At 36.8% G+C, this 18,900-nt stretch overlaps 1 protein-coding gene across 1 annotated transcript in view; it reads left to right on the top strand.

The window, feature by feature from the left end:
- Window positions 1-18,577, top strand: part of LOC140140937 (uncharacterized) — a 28,124-nt gene extending 9,547 nt beyond the window's left edge. Inside the window, exons 3-8 of the mRNA XM_072162699.1 lie at window positions 4,187-4,594; window positions 6,516-6,632; window positions 7,866-7,952; window positions 11,052-11,102; window positions 11,536-11,592; window positions 16,417-18,577. Coding sequence (XP_072018800.1) covers window positions 4,187-4,594; window positions 6,516-6,632; window positions 7,866-7,952; window positions 11,052-11,102; window positions 11,536-11,592; window positions 16,417-16,511 — 815 coding nt within the window. The 3' untranslated portion in view covers window positions 16,512-18,577. The remainder of the gene's footprint in view (window positions 1-4,186; window positions 4,595-6,515; window positions 6,633-7,865; window positions 7,953-11,051; window positions 11,103-11,535; window positions 11,593-16,416) is intronic.
- Window positions 18,578-18,900: the final 323 nt, after the last annotated feature.

Below are 18,900 nucleotides of genomic sequence, written 5' to 3'. Positions count from 1 at the left end.
ACACACCTCAGTGATCCGAATACATTAATGTCCATATTTGTGGAATATAGTATTGGCGAGTTGTGATTTACTTTGCAGAGTTTATAAACTACGTTTTAAAATACTGCAGCATTCTCTGTGTGGTAGCATGTAGGCCTATAGTGTGGCGTAACATGTGATGGTGTGTAGGGCGGGTTGCTTGTTTTAGGGTGCGCTTATCTTTTAATATGGCCATTTGTGGCATATTAAAACTTGATCCGTTGTCCTATACAAAAACAATTTGGTTTTGAAATATTGTACACATTTCACGTTAAAACGTCATCAATTATGCCTGCCGAAAAATGTACATTTTCCTAATTTTTGCTCTTGCCTTGTGGTATTATTTTCTTAGGGTGATTGAGGTAAAATGTTTGACTGAATGAAACATTTATGTAATATGAAGGTATATGCTGAAATGCATCTTTTTATTGTTTTTCTTTCTTTTTTTGTTCACAATTAATGATAAGACACAAATATATCCTAAACCTAACCCCAACCATAACCCTAAACGTCGCCTTAACCTGTAACCTAAGTTTTAATCCTAAACCTAAACCTAGCCCCAAACCTTATCTAACCCCTGACTCTCTGAATCCCAATTCTGACTTCCAACTCCTCACCTATGCACACATTCCACCTTGCAACCCTTAATACTCACACACGCACATCCCACACACCCCCTACAGCACCAACATTAATAAATCCACACTCCGTCGACTTAAAACACACACCTACCCCAGGCTACCCCCAAATAGGCCTACCCCATTCGGGTCTAACTCTAATTCTACTAATAACTCGACACTAAATTCTACTAATAACTCTCACTAAATTACTCTAGAAATAATTATACATGTTGGAATATAAAAAAATTGGTTGTCGTTTTTTTCCGATGTATGCCCCGCCTACTTTATCGAATGGTTTATAGTCCAATAGAGGCTGAAAGCGATATTTATGAAAAATGCTAGCTCCAGATCACAATAAGGCTATTGAACAGTGTATAGAATAAGCCGGTCCCTGTAAATTTTAGTCGTTAGCCGAAGCGATCAATGTTTAGAAGGCTTTTAGAACATATTTTGGCAGTAGAAAAATGATCTGGGCAGTATCGCGGCCAGAGACTAAGTTCGGTTTTATACATTAAGCGTATATTGACAACCTACATTGAGACCCCTTGAAATGATGATAAATATATCAACACTGAATCCAGAGCTTCTCAGAGTGACACATGTTTTTAGTTATGAAGTATTGCAATGGACTGTTACCAGGAAAATGTGGATTTATACTAATTCAAGACACCAATCGGAAGAAACATAGTAACCACTGTGCAACGCTTGTGTTTGGCCTTCTTATGTGTGAAATTTCGAGGCAAGGCGGTGAGTAAAAAAAAATAAAATCAATGAATTTATGCTAAAAAATTCCATAACATCAATTCTGTAGATATGACATATAAAGGCAAAACTCAGCACTAAACTGGACGTTTTGAATAGGATGCATTTACTAAATACACACAAATTTGGGTTTCTTCGCCAACGGAATGGGTGTAGAAGTCTTTTCGTTAAAAAAGTGGGAAATTTTTTAAATTTTGATGGACAAAATTGCAATAAGAAATAGGCATTTCCAAGGTTGCAAAATTACGATGAATTGTGTGCACAAACGATACCAATTAAGACACATGCCTTACCCTCAAGTTGAAAGTAAGTACCGTAATTATTTATATAGAGTGTGCAACATATTAAGGCGAACTTCTGGCGAAATCGATGCAAAGTCAATTCATGAAATCTTCGTTGCCACTAGAAAGTGCGTGAGCAATAATGTAACATCAAATATACACGCCTGTTTACATACTTTCCTAAGACCTTACACAAGTGATCAGGCTCAAATATAAAACTAGAGAGTTTGGTCATTGATATGTACCATCAATTTTGAACCTATGATCAATATTGCTAGGCAAAAATTCACATCAAACATGGCAAATTTCTCTCATTTCGGAGATATTTGAAACAATACAGCTCGACCCCTTAAAGGCCTAAACTCAAAAACATGTCTGGCGACTTGTTCCGGGTTTTGTTGGAGCTGTGCACATATTTGCTTGCGAGGAAGGAAGTATTTCAAGCTTTGACATTTACTACTAATACCCTAGAATCATTTTAAAGCAAGTTAAATATGAAGAAGTTAACAATATTATATTAACATGCAATTCTTTGCTTCGTTCTTATACATGTTATAGACAGGCCGCAACTCAAAGAGTTAAACAATGTGCTAAACGTTGTGGATAAAAGCTGGATATAGGTTTAAATACATTGTATATGTGTATAGGAACGCAAAAATACCTGTGTCCAAAATGTCATGTTTTTTGTATGGCCACCAGCTTAGGTCAAAGACCATAATGATCTAAAATGTTAAAGTGGCTTCAATATTCCTCTCACCACAAGGAACAAAACAGCCAATGTCATATTTCTGTAGGATGTATAGTTACAACAGGAACCACTAACTCCTAAATTTGGATATCCAACTAGTTTGCCCCCGCAGGGCTACAAAGAACTATTAAGCGCAATATATGGATATCCAACAAGCTTAAACTATAAATTAAGAGTTAAAAGCTAAAAACATTAATATTAAAAGTAAATATTCTGCGGGGTCAAATTACATTAAGGTTACTGTTTTACAGTAAGGCAACTCTTGCTTTCTTGCCCTGCGGGTCCCTTATATTTGGGGTCCCACTTGGAGTGTTTGGTCGTATACAGTAGGAGTGCAAGTGACAATCTTGACCGGATGTTTTGGTTTTCCTGGAAGAGGTATTCCTGTCTCCAGTGTTGATTTTGAGTAGAGGATCAAAGATGTGACTTAGAAAGAACGTTCCCTCGTCTCTGTTCATGGTGCTGTCCCCTCTCTTGCGAATCCATATCGCTTCTTTTATCCATCTTGCTCTTTCTAAGTCACATCTTTGATCCTCAGCTCAAGACCAACGCTGACCAACGCTGGACACATACCACTTCCAGGAAAACCAGAATATCCAGTCAAGTTTCCCGCTGCAATCAGATGGATCAATAACATCATCAACGCTTTGAGAAAACCAGAAGGTTTTTTGGCGAAACTGTCAGCAGAAAAACATAAGTCGATCATGCCACAGTCACAACACGCCTATACAATTAGGTATGTCACAGTGGCTGCACAATAGTTCTGCTACACTGTGCATGCAAGCATAACAGAGAATTGAAAAGCGCGCGCTTCAAAGTTGGCCAATTTTAGAAAACATCCATGTCGATAAATGAATTTCCTCATATGCTTCATTTATCCAAATTGTTAGAATTTTAAATATATGGTGTGTGAAGCCTTTCCGAAGCTACCATGGTCCTCAAAAATTAAAAATTGTTTTGTTTAAGAGCTACTGCCTGTTTTTATGGATTTTTGAAGATCGCTCATGAATCATTAAATATAGGCCTATTGAAATAAAGGGACCTACCACCATTTAACTGAAATACTAATCCTTCTTAGCATATACAATATTTCCGTCGACAACGAATGAAACACTTGAGGAAAACTAGTTGAAACAAAACATTATCAAATATATTTTTAGGGAGTAATTTTCCAAACCACGATAGCTCTAAGCCATTGTGTGTGTCCAAGGCCATACTATTTTTGTATACGCGGTACAGTGGGATGGCTGTTCCTTTTACCATTTTTCCTCCCATGTTAATCCAGATAACAAAATGTTAATTTAAAGTCTCATTGCAAATTAATTTTTATTTTTACTTTTCGGATTTGGCTTTGAGCAATGGTGACACATACCATGTTACAGAAAAATATGAAAATTCTATTCCAGACATCGTCAAAATGTTGACCAAAATGTCAACATGGGCTAAAAATTACAAAAAACCTAAAAATCTTAAATATCGGAGCGGCCACCATCTCACAGGGGGCAAGAGGGGGCCAGACTCTTCACATGGGGGCAGGCAACTGCCCCTTGCTCCCAAGTTACGCCACTGCCTGTTTAATACGCGAATAGTCGACGCTGCGATATCATAGCAATTTGCATTCACAATGCGAGTTATTTGCAATGATTATATGATTATGACCAAAATTAGCCTTTTCATGATTGTTGATCAGTTAGACGCATATTGTGTGCAGAACATCCCTAATTGTCATTTTATTTGATGATTTCTTTTTCCTTCAGATGAGATTCCAGGGGAAGCCTGTGGTAGCGTCGTAGAATTGGGCGATCAGTACAAAGTGTTCTCCAAGCTCAAAGACGGCACGTACATTCCAAATACTGACTGTTCCATTACATTCAGGACAAATGACTATGATCGCTGGTATATACGTGTAACAGGTTTCAACATCGACTTCACCAACAGGTGCAACGAAGACAAACTATTGATTTACAACATTGGGGCGGTTCAAGATCTTGTCATTGAGACTGATTATGGTTTATGCGGATATACGAAGTCACTACCCAATTATTACTACACGAAAAATGACACAGTCAAAGTACAATTTGTGACAAACAATGCTAATACTGGAGGTCGGAATTTCACAGGATTTGAACTCCTGCTCACACCGTTTAATGATTATAAAGAGGGTGGTAAGTATCGAGCTTTTTGTGGATGCCTGCTGTCAATCAAGGCTGGATAACACAAAATTATATTTATAGAACACACACAGTGTGTGGAACGTCGGTGTTTTAGTGGTCTAGCGCCCCTCTCGCTTTTATGTCCTCTAATACTAGGCCTTTAAAGTAGTTCACATTTGTGTGAAAAATTGCCAATTCGAATGAAAAGGTCTCTTTTTCTATAAAAACGTTGAAAATCAGCCCTTAAATAAAAAAAAGGTCCGCTTTTGAGCCGATCGCACCCAAATAAATCCTGTCTACGGGCCTGTGTCGCCCTTCCCTCCTGCCTTTTTTGTATCAATGTAGCACACCCAATTTCACTTACTCCCTGCCCCCTCCGAATCAGTATCCCCTCTCCCTCCCCGGTAATCTTTTTCCTCGCGTGTTTTTCTTTTTCTAGTCTTTCCGCCTCTCCCTCCCCTCTCTTTCTCCCTAACCCTCCCGTCACTTGCTCAGTCTGCCAGTATCTCCCCTCCTTTTTGTGAAATTTATCATTTGAACAATGCCTGACAAAAATCAGCTCATCAAAAATGAACATTTAGAATAAACTCCAGTCTCGCATATAGGCCCAACCAACGCTCTGCAGGGTCTATTGTTCTATTGTTTCCGATTAGAGCGCTGACATATTGGAAAATGTTGCCAATCAATATTCATGAGAGTGTACATTCAACGTCCAGTTTTCGAAATTGGGTGACTTGTGTTTGGCAGGTGTGAAATACATCTGACTGGGTGTTTTAATTATGTAACGCATAAAGGTTTTGGCATCATTGTATGGCTGCCTAGTGCTGTTATATGCTTAATTTCTATAATAATAATTATTATTTTCTTTATTCATCACTTTCTTTTCCTTTCTCTGAACTTATTCTTTCTTATTCCTACACTTTAGCAGTGGCGCGCGAAAAATGTTACCACAGGCTTATTGAAACTAAACTGTATGGGACAAACGTGGAATAAATTCGCGCGAAGCACTAAAAAATTGGCATTTTGTGGCTAACATGGCCAAATATGAGATTGATTTCGACAGAAACCCACACATAAGCGTCAACATGGGGTGGGGGTGGGGTGATTGTATGGACAATCCCTCTGGCAAAGACCCATAGTCAAATACCATGAAATTAGGAATTCCAAAATTTCATTTTTTTAATGGGAATGTCATCTTTAAAGGCCTATAACTCAAAAACATGTATTAGGACCTAGCGATGTTTCATTTGGCAAAACAGGATAATATTTTCATCGCGTCTTTTGTCGTCGTCATCCATGTTGTAGAAATCATTATCAGCATCATCAACATCTTCAGCATCATTACTAATACTTATTATTTACTAATACTTATTAATGCCATATTATAACATTTCCATAAGAAATAAAATTGTATTTTTTTTTGGTATAAAATGTTAGTTTTCACTGTCAGATATGTCTTTTTTTAATTTGAGCTCAACCAAACAAGCCAAAAGAAAATCGCTTTTAATACCAGCGCATATGTCGCCAATGCGAGCCACTCATACGAACGTGAGTCGTGTCTGCTATTATGATATGTCACGACTACCCGCACGCCATGTACGTACTGTGTTATGGACATCGCGTACGTGTTCGACTAACACTTCCATCGTTATCATTATTATTATTATTATTATTATTATTATTATTATTATTATTATTATTATTATTATTATTATTATTATTATTATTTTGTTTATGATTATGATTATTATTATTATTATTATTATTATTATTTTGGTTATGATTATCATTATTATTATTATTATTATCATTATGATTATGATTATGATTATTATTATTATTATTATTATTATTATTTTTATTATTATTATTATTATTATTATTATTATTATTATTATTATTATCATCATTATCATCATCATTGTTATTACAGCACATTGTGACGGATTTCGCTGCAAGATGTCTAAAAAATGCATCCCAAATGACGCATTTTGTAATGGCGAGTACCAATGCGACGATTACGTCAGTGATGAGCCAACCGGCTGCGTTGGTAAGTTCGGACTCCAAAAGGGGACTGGGGGAGGGGGGGGGGTAGGGTCCCAAATCGATAAAAGTATCCACCTTTTAAAAACGTACCTAAGAAGGTCCAAATTAGAAACACAATTATTTTCGTCTTCATATTATACTGTTCCAAATAGCCCCCACAAGTACACATTTTGCATGAAGCTAATTATTTTTGGAAAATGTCCACATTTAGGAAATCCTGGCTACGGGTACTGTACGTGTGCAATAAAAATGTTAATATTTCCCCTTCCACCACTTGGCCCTATTGGAACTTAAACGGGATCACAGGTAAGGTATAACTTCATGAAAATATTGTGGATGTCAAAGTTCACGTGAATGAGGTCAAATGTCCTTTGGATGTATTAACCCTCAACCCCTTGGCCGATTGTAAACCCATATTGGATTACAGGTGTTAAGCGTAAAAGGAAAACACTACCAGATTGCCGCCCCAGAGGTACACCTCTCATTCAGCTACTTAATTGGTACTCTTGAGTACACCTCGGAATGACACGTACAGTACATCCACTGGTAATGGATTGGCACTTCCGTGGTACTCTAAGGGCTGTGCAATAATTATGAGCCCTGGGGGAGGGTAAAATTGGGGGGGGGCAAGCAATTTTGGCCAGCCGAGAGGGGGGAACGATTTTTGGCACACATTCATGGGGCGCCTTTTAAATAAAATGTTCTAAAAAGGCTTAGGAAAACAGTACAGAAACGCTTTAATATGGAAATTTAAGGTTTGCAAATTGGGATCCCAAAAATTTGGCATGTGTAAGGGGGGGGGGGGCAAAGAATTTTTGGCGGGCCGAGAGGGGGGGCAAGCGATTTGTGGCAGGCCGAGGGGGGGGGCAAGCGATTTTTGGTGGGCCGTTCGGAAATTTTATCCCCCGGGGGAAAAATAATTATTGCACAGCCCCTAAAGTAGCCAGAGTATAGCTGTGGCTAGCAGGGTACCTCTGGGGCGGCAGTTAGGAATCTGGCAATGTATGATCGGAAACACACAAGGTCCTTTTGGGTTTTATGAATTCATATTTCCCATGGCGTCTGCTATACAATATTATTTTAAACATCTCAAGTCACTTCTTATTTATAATATATGATGATAATATTCCCACAATGCAATTGGTAAACTAGTAAAATGTTGTAAATTAATAGTTTGTCTTGTTGTTGAATAAAATGTATATTTCTTGTATGAAAAAAAATCCCATTGCTTACTCAGCCAATAATAGACCATGGAAAAACACCAACTCTACCAATCCTACTCCTACAAGACCAGTGAAAAACTCTAAAAATCACAGCAACGAAGGTAAAATTCACTAACATCTATATACATGGATAGCGGGTCGCCACCAAAGAGGGGAAACCACTTGGCCGCCATATTGGTGGGGGCAAACAAAAATCATCTCACTAATGAGTAAACCACCCAACTCTGTATAAAGTTATACAATAAAATTGAAATTAAAATTAAAATTAAAATTGAAATTGGAAAAAGAATCGTTTCAGAAGGCAGCGTAAAAACAATTCATATCGTCCTCTAGAAGACATGCAAGTCCATGGAGTACAAAAGACCTCACTGACCTTCTACCATATTGGTGATGGCAAAAAGCCATAGTCAGTGGTTTCAATCGGCGACTATCCTATCGTGCGAGCCCGCTATCCATGTATAGAGGTCAGTGGTGAAAGAGCTAGAATTGAATCGTTCACAGACTACATAATACTGATCGATAACAATGTGAGTACAATCATTCCACTAAATCATATCATAAAATCATTATGCCGTGTGTCACTGACATGAGGGACCCCCAGGAGTCCAAACTGGGTCCTTTTCTTTTCCCAATCTATATCAACAAGATGAGCATTCCCTTGTCCTCTTCGTACACCATACATATAAACTCAACCCAGAAAGTATCGAAACGATTATAGATGGTCAGATATATCGGGAATTGAAATATATAGCAAAATCTTATTTAATGTATATAAAGCGTAAAAGCGCAGCGTTCTCCTGCGCACTTTGATACCTCTTTTGTTGCTCTACGATATGATTTGGGAGAGTTATGGGCATTTGAGTGGCTTCAAGTCGGATTTTGAAAGTTGCACTTAGCTCCTATTCAAGCCAAATGCGTTAGTCGTGTGCACACACACACACACACAAAATCAAGAAAAAGGACACCGATGTGCTCTGTTTACTTAACCATGAACTTAAATTTATTTTACTCCTTCGACTTCCAACTTGCTACCCTTTACTTATCTCTGACTTATCTCATGAACTCTTTCTGCTGACATCTCAATACTCAACAAAACTCGGACAAAAGCAAAGGTCATTTATTGGTCACAGTATACCGCATTTGGCTTGAATAGGAGCTAAGTGCAACTTTCAAAATCCGACTTGAAGCCACTCAAGTGCCCATAACTCGACCAAATGATATCGTAGAGCAACAAAAGAGGTATCAAAATTTGCAGGAGAAAGCTGCGCTTTATAGACATTAAAAAACCTTTTCCTATATATTTCAGTTCCAGATATATCTGACCATCTATAATCGTTTAGATACTTTCTGGGTTGAGTTTATAAACAAAAATATTATTTTTATTTCAATATAATAAATGTTTTAAAGTCCATTGTTATACTAACAAGACGTATGAGCGCTTAAGTATGATAGCGAATTGGCATGCTTGCTGCAAACAAAATATGTTTACAAGTTATCCATGTCATTTTGTCATTATTGTCTTGTCATGAATATAATGTACGTCATTTGTCTTTTTTTATTTTATCGCAAATTTCGAAAACTCTAAATAATTTGATATCAGAAGGACATTTCTCGTATTCAGAATTCAATTAGATATATGTGACCGTACAGCACGAATGAGCCGTAAATGTCCTCAATTGTATTCCGAGTTACAGTGTAAAATGGGCATGAAGGTCGTATTCATTGGTACCTCAATTTGGTGCTACGTGTACCTCATTTAATGAGATACACGTAGCACCAAATTGAAATACCTATGAATATGACCTTCATGCCCATTTTACACTGTAACTCGGAATACAATTGAGGACATTTACGGCTCATTCGTGCTGTACGGTCACATATTTGATGTGATCTCATGTTCCACAAAATACTGTCATAACATTCGTTCTAGCGCCCTTAAAATAATGCTGATAATAAGTCGACATGGCAAGATAATTATCTTGTCAAGACCTGGCACCTAGTAGCTTACGTAATATGACAACATGATTAAAGCAACTTTAACATTTTACATCATTATGACATTTGACCTAAGCTGGTGAGCATGCAAAGGACGTGAGGTTTTGGACACAGGTATTTTTGCATGGGTATATACGAGCGTATACCCATGTCACTCAGAAGGAAAGTATAAATTATAATCAATGTGTCCTTCTAACAATGACGTATGGCTCTAAAACATGGTCATTAACTAAATACTTAGAAACTAAACTACAATCCGCTCAAAGGGCAATGGAACGGCACATGTTAAGCATCTCACTGCGAGACAAAGTAAGGTGCTCGACCATCAGACAGCTGACCGGTGTTGCAGATATTTTGAGAAAAATCAAACAATCAAAATGGAGATGAGCTGGACATGTTGCCAGAAGAAATGATAGCAGATGGACAAAGAGATTGTTAGATTGGCAACCGCGAATGGGAAAAAGACGAAGAGGTAGACAGAAGAAGAGGTGGAGAGATGATATAACATTATATATTGGTACAACATGGGCGAGAGTAGCATTAGATAGAAAGGTATGGAGTGATCATGAGGAGGGCTACATCCAACAGTGGATTGACATAGCCTAGATAGATAGATAGATAGACAGATATATTTTTGCATTCCAATACACCTATACAATGTATATACACCAGGCACAAAAAGAAACTCGTCAGTTATGTTCAATAACTTGATAATTTTGAATTATTCTGAAATATACATTTTTTTAATTGGACTTTGTTTTCTCATTTTAGAACCTGTTCGTGAAAAGCGAACAAGAATTGACCAAGATATGCGCCTCCAAAGCCTCAAACCCCAAAATTAAAAGTTGCATTTTCAACGATTTTCAATGGGAACGCATCGTTGTATTGCACACAAGCACCACGGGCCAATCAATAAAGCACACAGTGTAACAGGCACAATTGAATCGTTAAAATGGCAACTTTTCATTTTGGGGTTTGAGAGTTTGGAGGCGCATATCTTGGTCAATTCTTGCTCAATGTTCACAAACAGGGTGTCAAACGAGAAAGAAAAGTCCAATTAACAAAATGTATATTTCAGAATAATCCAAAATTATCAAGTTATTGAACAGCAAGGATGAATATAACTGACGAGTTTTTTTTGTGCCTGGTGTATATCAGAACCTATGTTCACCTTTTTAACCAAGATGTTTTACAAATTTCTATAGATGCTTTCTACGGTGGTGGAGCCGTATATGGTGCGCAAATGCCATTTACAGGTATTAGCCCTCTTTATTTAAGTATCTAATTCCCCTTTAACCCCTTGACCGATTGGAAAACCCAAATTGGGTATACCGGTGTCATTTTACCAAGCGTAAGGAATACCAGATTGCTCAAATACGTCACTATATGAAACAGTTGCGCAAATACGTTAGTAAATGAAAAGGATAAAACAGCAATTTTACCGTGCAATGACAAAGTCGCGCTAATACGTAGCGCAAATTCCTCACTATGTGAAACGGCAAAAAGTATACGATTTGTTTGTAGAATAAACTTTTGCAAAGTATCAAAGTGTAATTTTTCAATAATATATTGATTTAGATAATGAAAATCGATATTTTGGCTGCTTCGACCAAAAATACCGCGTATAATCATATGTTAAAAGTATATTTCTCGTATTAAAAAATTCACGTTGCTTACTTTATTTTCCAGCCTCTACTCCTACTAGACCAGTGAAAAATGCCGACTCTAACAATCCGAAAAACGAAGGTAAAAGTTTAAGCCACGATTTCTCCGTGTTACAAAATTTAAAATCCGTGTTACAAATTAGACTATACAAATTGTTCCACTATAAAACACTGAAAAGTTAAAACAAACAGGCTTTAAAAGTGTATTTTGTCTTTCCTTTTACTGTAGTATGACCAGAATCTTGCATTTTAGGCCTAGAATTAATGCTAGAATGGATTGTTTAATGGTTGATTACTGCTAAATAATCACTTTTTTGTTTGTTTTGTTTTGCAAAAGTTAGACATTTTACACAGTTTTTCACAATTTTGTGGCATTTTCTAATTTCCGTGAGCAAACCCAGAATTCCGTGAATTTTTCCGATTTACCGTATCACGGAGAAATCGTGGCTTTAGTAAAAGTGCTAGACTTGCATGGTTCACAGAATATCTTACTAAGGGAGTGTTCAGAAATACTTTGGTGGGGGGGGGCTGGAAAATATTTTTCATGTCGAAAATTTTTTTAACCCCCCCTCTCCGCGAACCCGAAACTTTTTTGACCCCCTCTTAATGGACCTAAAACTTTTTGACCCCCCCCCCTCATATAGGTTCAAAACTATTTTGATCCCCCCCATCAGAATGTACCATTCTACTAATTCAATTCTACTACCATTCAAATGGCTTTAATGATACTAAAATTTGTATTCAAGTGCAATGAAATTGTATGCATGTCATTCATATAAAATATGTGGAATTGTGGAAATGTTTTAAAGTAGCACACTAAATTTTTTGCCATTTGGAAGCTAAACGAATGAAATTTGATGTAAAAGTGGATTACATGCGCGCGAAGCACGCCAAAATTTGTACTTTGGGGGCTAAAATGGCCAAATATGAGCTTAATTTGGTGAGAAACACACATACATCAGGCGTCAACATTTGGGGGGATGATTGAATGTGCCATCCCCCGGGATCTACGCCTGTGTTTACTGGGACTTTTTGTTGCGGCGAAGCGCGCAAAAACAAGATTGTTTTAGCCAAAAATACAGGGGCGTAGCCAGTTTTCTTGGTCGGGGGTGAATAAAATTTCGGGGGCACAAACGAGAAAATAAATTGCAGTTGCAAATACATAATTTTACCGGTTTTGTTTTTTAGAGAGACTGTACATGTATTTGAGCTTCAAAAAAGGCTTTATTGGGACAAAACGCGTGCAAAGATTGTGTATTTCGCCCATGATGGGATGAAAATGCCTTTATTGAGACAATGTGCGCACACAGAGTGCAAACATTTTGTATTTTACACTATTTTGGCCCATGATCAGGTTGAATTTATATGGAAAAGGGTCTTCTTGCTCCTTTTCTTTTTCATTTTTTGTCAGAGGGGCACTTTTCTCTTTCATTTTTTGTCAGGGGCCCTTCCGCCCCCTGCCGAAATGGTGTGTTTTGATAAAAATTGATGGGCCAGTTCGCGTGATCGCGAAGCGCAAAATTTTGCAATTTTACCCTATTTGGGTCCAAAACATGGTGCTTTTCGATCTGCTAAAAAAAGTTGCACATGGCAATTATTGCTCTATTTTTTCTTCTTTAAGGATTTTTAGGGGATGTCTACCATGGAAAAAATTAGGGGGGGAGGACGTACCCCGGTTCTCCAAGCTTCCTCCGCCTATAATTGTAATGCAACATGATTTAGTTGTATATATCAGTGATAATAAATGAATAATCTGTACTACATGAAACATTATTGTAAAAATTGTAAAAACTAAAGAAGAGCAAAGATATTGCAGCTTTTAGTGATCTAAAGAGCTGACCAGAAAGAACTGATACAAAGCTCAAAATTAATGTAGGCCTACTTTTGTTCTGGTTTAATATGGGAACATTTGCGCGCGCAGCGTGCGAAATTTTTTACACCCCCCTCTACGTGCCAAAAACTTTTAACCCCCCTGTTCATACACCCAAAACTTTTTAACCCCCCTATTCAGAACTCCTAAATCTTTTTGACCCCCCTACATATTTTCCAGCCCCCCCACCAGAGTATTTCTGAACACTCCCTAATCGATAACAATGTGTGTACAATCATTCCACTAAATCAGCTCATTATACTGTGGTGTCACTGATACGTGGGTCCCCCAGGAGAATCAAGTGTCCTTGTTTTTTCCTCATCTATATCCACGATATCAGCCCTTGTCTTCTTCATACATCATATATATATCTAGTACACTAAAATAATGAGCGAAGTGTGTCGGATATAGATAGGTATCGGGAAAAGCACGTTGACCGGGTGGTTTTAAAGGTCATCGGAGGTCAAGGTCAAAGATCAAAATTTCAAACTTAGTCCGATTTGGGCTCAAACTTGATGGGTTGATGGGTGGAATACTTGATACGAGGGGATGTATGCGCGAAATAAAATAATGGTCAACCGAGGTCAAAGGTCATCACGCAGGGTTCAAATTTCAAACTTTGTCCGATCAAGCTTAAACTTAATTCATGGAATATGAGCGGAACACGTGAAAATATAATCGAGGTCATCCGAAGTCAAAGGTCACACAGGGGCTAAATTCTAAACTTCGCCTGATTTGGCTTAAACTGTATGGTGAAAGTAATTCTCTATATCACAAAACCGCTCGAGGGCAAACGTCGTATGAGGTCAAACGTTAGAGTATCCCCAATCGGGCTTAAAAGTGGTAAAAAGAATCCTCAATATAACGGGACAAACGTATATATACCCAAAATATGAAAATTCAAACTTGAAGAAAAACTTTTCACATTTTTGGAGTCAGACAGAAGAGGGCAATACAAGTGGTTTTCTTTTCTTCTGGCCTCAGAATATTTTTAAAGCAAAATTTACAGAGGCATGGAGCAAATAGAAAATTACAACATGGGCTGCCTGCCAACACAAGGGATTTATAATATTCGCCAATTTCCCACGTTATTCCAAAACCATTATGTTGCAAGCACTTTTCTAACTTAGTTTGAGACATTGAACCCAGCGGGAGTAGAGTAGGCCTAGCTTTATACAGTTTAGGTGCAATCAACTTTAGAAATAATACAAAGAATATAAAACCTTCGGTTCATGCCCGGGAGTGGTGAATTCAAAGACCATTGGTGATTCAGGCTTTGACATTTTTTTCTCACATTGGATTCTATGCCTATTCTTACTCCCCATTCCAGAAAAATACAGCACTAATTTTTTGGGATTAAAACAAATATTATCAAGTTCTGCCAAATGAACCATAGCTCAATTCTAATCATTCATTTAGAGAGTTACAAGAAAAAGCTCACTATTTTCCTAATTTCTTGAAAAAAAAGGAGCCAAAATCACAGACTTGGAATAAGTATAAGCATTCAAAATCTTGAGTATATATACCGCCATTTTGCTCTAATTTTCACTTTTTTGTGTTACATTTTTAATTAATTAAATGGTTGGTTATAAAAGTGAAACATGTCTTTTCCAAAAATTAGAATGCATTAACTGATTGGCTTGATTGTCACAGCATACGAAAAACACCCTAAAACGCATGTTTTTGGCTCTTATTTCCAAATATTGGCCAATTGACTTTTATTGCCAGTTAGGACTAACTAAAGGATCATGTATATCATAATAATATTCTTTTAATCCCAAAAAATAGTGCTGTATTTTTCTGGAACAGGGAGTAGACACAGTAAACTTGAAACCAGAATAAACACGCTGAATAAGTGTTCACCTCTGAGGTGGTAAAGAATGGCTCTTTCAAAGTCAATAATACCGTATTGTGTACTTGTTATTATAAATTTTTTTTATTTCAATACATAATTTGTTCTGAAGTCCATTGTTATACTTACAAGACGTATAGGGAATTGGCATTAAATTATGTATACAACTTACACAAGTTATCCATGGCCGCTATAACACTTTGTCATTATTTTCATGTCATTAATACAGGGTGTCCCTGAAAGAACTGTATCGTCGGAAATTAATACTTTAATGTATAAAACAAACGTAACTAAATAACTGATGATGTTGAGGTACATATCAGCTATCACATACTTGCCAATTGACCGCTCCGTTTTTGAAATAAGATAATTTTACGATACTCCCTCATTTTCAAGCCTTTCCATGGAGTCAATATCTATCAATGACAACAGACGCATCTTGCGCTGATGATGCGCATTGATTAGGCCATCTTCAAGATCTTCGTCTCAAAGCTCTTCCCAAGTTAAAAACCTCATACGGAATGCGGTTTTAATTTTTTTTATTTTTAATTTTTATACTTTAATTTTGTGTATCTGCGGCAAGAATAGACCACCTTTTCATGTCTCCGCATGCTCAGGGAGGTTGCACTATGGTCAAGATAAAGAATTTTTATTGCGATTTACGCTTTGGGCTATGTTGACGTGAGATTTTTGTGTGGTGGATCGTGAAAAAAATAAAATTCGGAAAAAAACCCCGAAATTTACTCAATCCGGCGGGAATAAAGAGAAAAAACGGGTGATTTTAATAATGCGCGCGGGGACTTTGAAACGACTTATTAAATCAAATGGCTTTAGCACTCTGAATATACTATATAGATCATCGATTGATACTAGTATTTGAATCCGTGGAAAGGCTTGAAAATGAGGGAGTTTCGTAAAATTCTTATATTTCAAGAACAGTATAGTCAATTGTCAAAATTCAAAGTATATGATAGCTGATTTATTCCTTAACCACACCAAATATTTAGTTATGTCTAGTTAAAATACCCAAACAATTTCTGACGATACAGTTCTTTCAGGGACACCCTGTATAATGTACATTATTTGATAATATCTGAGAAAAATTCAATATTCATTTTAAAAGTGCAACAAATTGTATATTTTTGATTAATACCCATGTATTACGTGTATTTTGTATTTTACAGGAAATAGTGCAACCAAAAATGCGTTTATTTCTGGCTTCATTTTACACACGGCGTGGATCTTTTCAGGGAAAATCACGCAGCTAATATCGGATTGAGGAGCCATCACTCTTTGATGTTCTGTTTTTCAATCAAACTTTGCACAAAATGATATCTTTTAATGAAAATGCGATTGAAAGAAAACATAACTAAAATTAACTCAATGTTAATATTTACTCAATGTTGACATGTTTTTGTTTTTTTTACTCATGTTTAAAAGTGTAGGCCTACATAATATAAAATGATTAATATGACCATTTTAGGACCAGATGTAGAAGGTTAACTATGATCATTTTAATAGGGAAACTATATAGGCTGTAATTGTATATCATAGAGGTTACCCGTGTTCTATAAGCTGCATATCCTATAAGCGACTACTATACCTTGTTTAGGACTTTCAAAAGAAGTACCTGCATGTGCAACCATGAATATTTCAAAATAGCCCTCTCAAGTCATGCAGGTAACTCCGAGGTCATGCATTGAATTGGTTTGAATATCCAATATCGTGTCATAATGGATGGGCTGCCCAATATTTTGAGTAGTGGATGCACTACGATAAAAACACTGGCCAGCCCATCCATTATGCCTCGATATTGGATAGGCAAAAGACAAAATCATATCTTTTATTCTCATTCTTATTCAGTTTTAATGTAATTTTTGCGAGAAAAACTGCCTTTTTTCAGAAAAAATTAAGTTACTTTTGTGAGGACATCCCCGTTGTTTTAAATGAACAAAACCATCACGAACATCTAAGCCGCCGAATCGCGTTCTTCGTTCTCGCACGTGTATTACGCGAACGCATTATCGCGCGATCAATGAGGAGCAACAAGCGTGCAGCCGTTGCGTGGCGGCGCGCGCCCCGACTAATATCACTATCAACTATTGTGATATATTATACACCAGGAAACCAATCAAATTACGTGCATTCTTTACAAGACGCGCCCATTGAATAAGAATGGAGAATACTACGGGTATCAGCGCCTTTTGTTAGAGGTCAAACATGAGTGAAGTGGATAACCTCTATTGATAAATTTAACATCGGTTGAAGTGGTTCCCGTCAAGGATTTTTATATCACGAATAATTTCTAAACTATTGCGCATTTAAGAAATGATGATTCAGGCAGTGGAATCTACGCTCATTTGACAACGTTTGATACAACGATGTTTGTATTCCAATTTTAATGTTGTAGGTTTTCTGGGATACGCTGCACACACGTTTCATAACAGCACACATACAACATTATTGCATTTTGTACAATAAATACTTTATTTAAAAAACTTTTCTGCTTTTGCATGTTATTATCATCAGCACACATTGCGATCATAAACAATAAATTATTATCAAAATACCAAATTTGTCACGGATTGAAACAAAACAAGATAAATACACAACAAAGTATTGTTTCATACAAACAAGCCGTAAAATTACAGTATACACTGACTGCTTTATAGAAAATGTATATATTTACAGTAGAAACTTACATTTATAACGTGAAAAGATAGTATATCGTAATTGTTGGTTTAGCATACCGGCAAATTCGGTTTGCATTTCATAAGTACATCAATATTTATCACAGTTTCCTTCGGCTATAGTACTTTTAAGTCGGTCACTGTTCAAATGCTGGACGTAGTTAGTGTGAAGCCAGGGATACTGTTTAAATATCAATATCCGGAGACATAGAACATTGGGTTATGACAGACGTTTTCTGACAAAAAGGCGGTAGTACATGACATTATTAAGATGACTGATATAGATACGTCTGTCTGTCTCTAATCACAATCGATTTATGCGATTTTTTTCGACGGAAATGTCAAATATGCCGGACATGACGTATAGTAATGAACTATCACTATTTTTTTACTGCCATTCCGATGTTAAATTTGAATAACATACCATATAATTTATGTAAAAAAATAAAACCACCAAATTTTATACACAAAAACAATAGGTGACGTCACTATCATTGCAAATTTCGGTAATGGAAATTCCAACTGATAATGTCATAATCTCACACAAATTTCCACTATTCGAATCCTTCCCTGTGAATTAAGAAAGTACAACTCCCTCTGTGGCTATAATTGTAAGAGCTAAAGATAACATTAAAGCTGATACAAAGAGAAAGAAGCCAATTTGTCGGTCTCTTAAATTCATTGCATTGCATTGCATTATATAACATGCAGCTTGGTGCAATAACGGTTGACACCAATTAATCGATTGGGCTATTCCATTTGAAATCCATACACCCCTTATGGAGGACACATGGCTTAAATCTTCCACAGTGTGAATTTCAAATGGGTTACCTGAATGGGTGACTCCATTTGAATTCTACACCCCGTGTTACAGATTAAGGTCATGTCTTCCATAGTGTATGAATTTCAACTGGAATATCCCATTTTGAAAGTTGTCCAAATCTTCCAGGGTCACTGTTAAAGGTTATATACCGTTAA

This window comes from Amphiura filiformis, chromosome 19, assembly GCF_039555335.1.
Source record: "Amphiura filiformis chromosome 19, Afil_fr2py, whole genome shotgun sequence".
NCBI classification, from domain to species: domain Eukaryota; kingdom Metazoa; phylum Echinodermata; class Ophiuroidea; order Amphilepidida; family Amphiuridae; genus Amphiura; species Amphiura filiformis.
The sequence above is the reverse complement of the archived record's forward strand: the minus strand, read 5'-3'. Positions and strand labels throughout refer to the sequence as shown.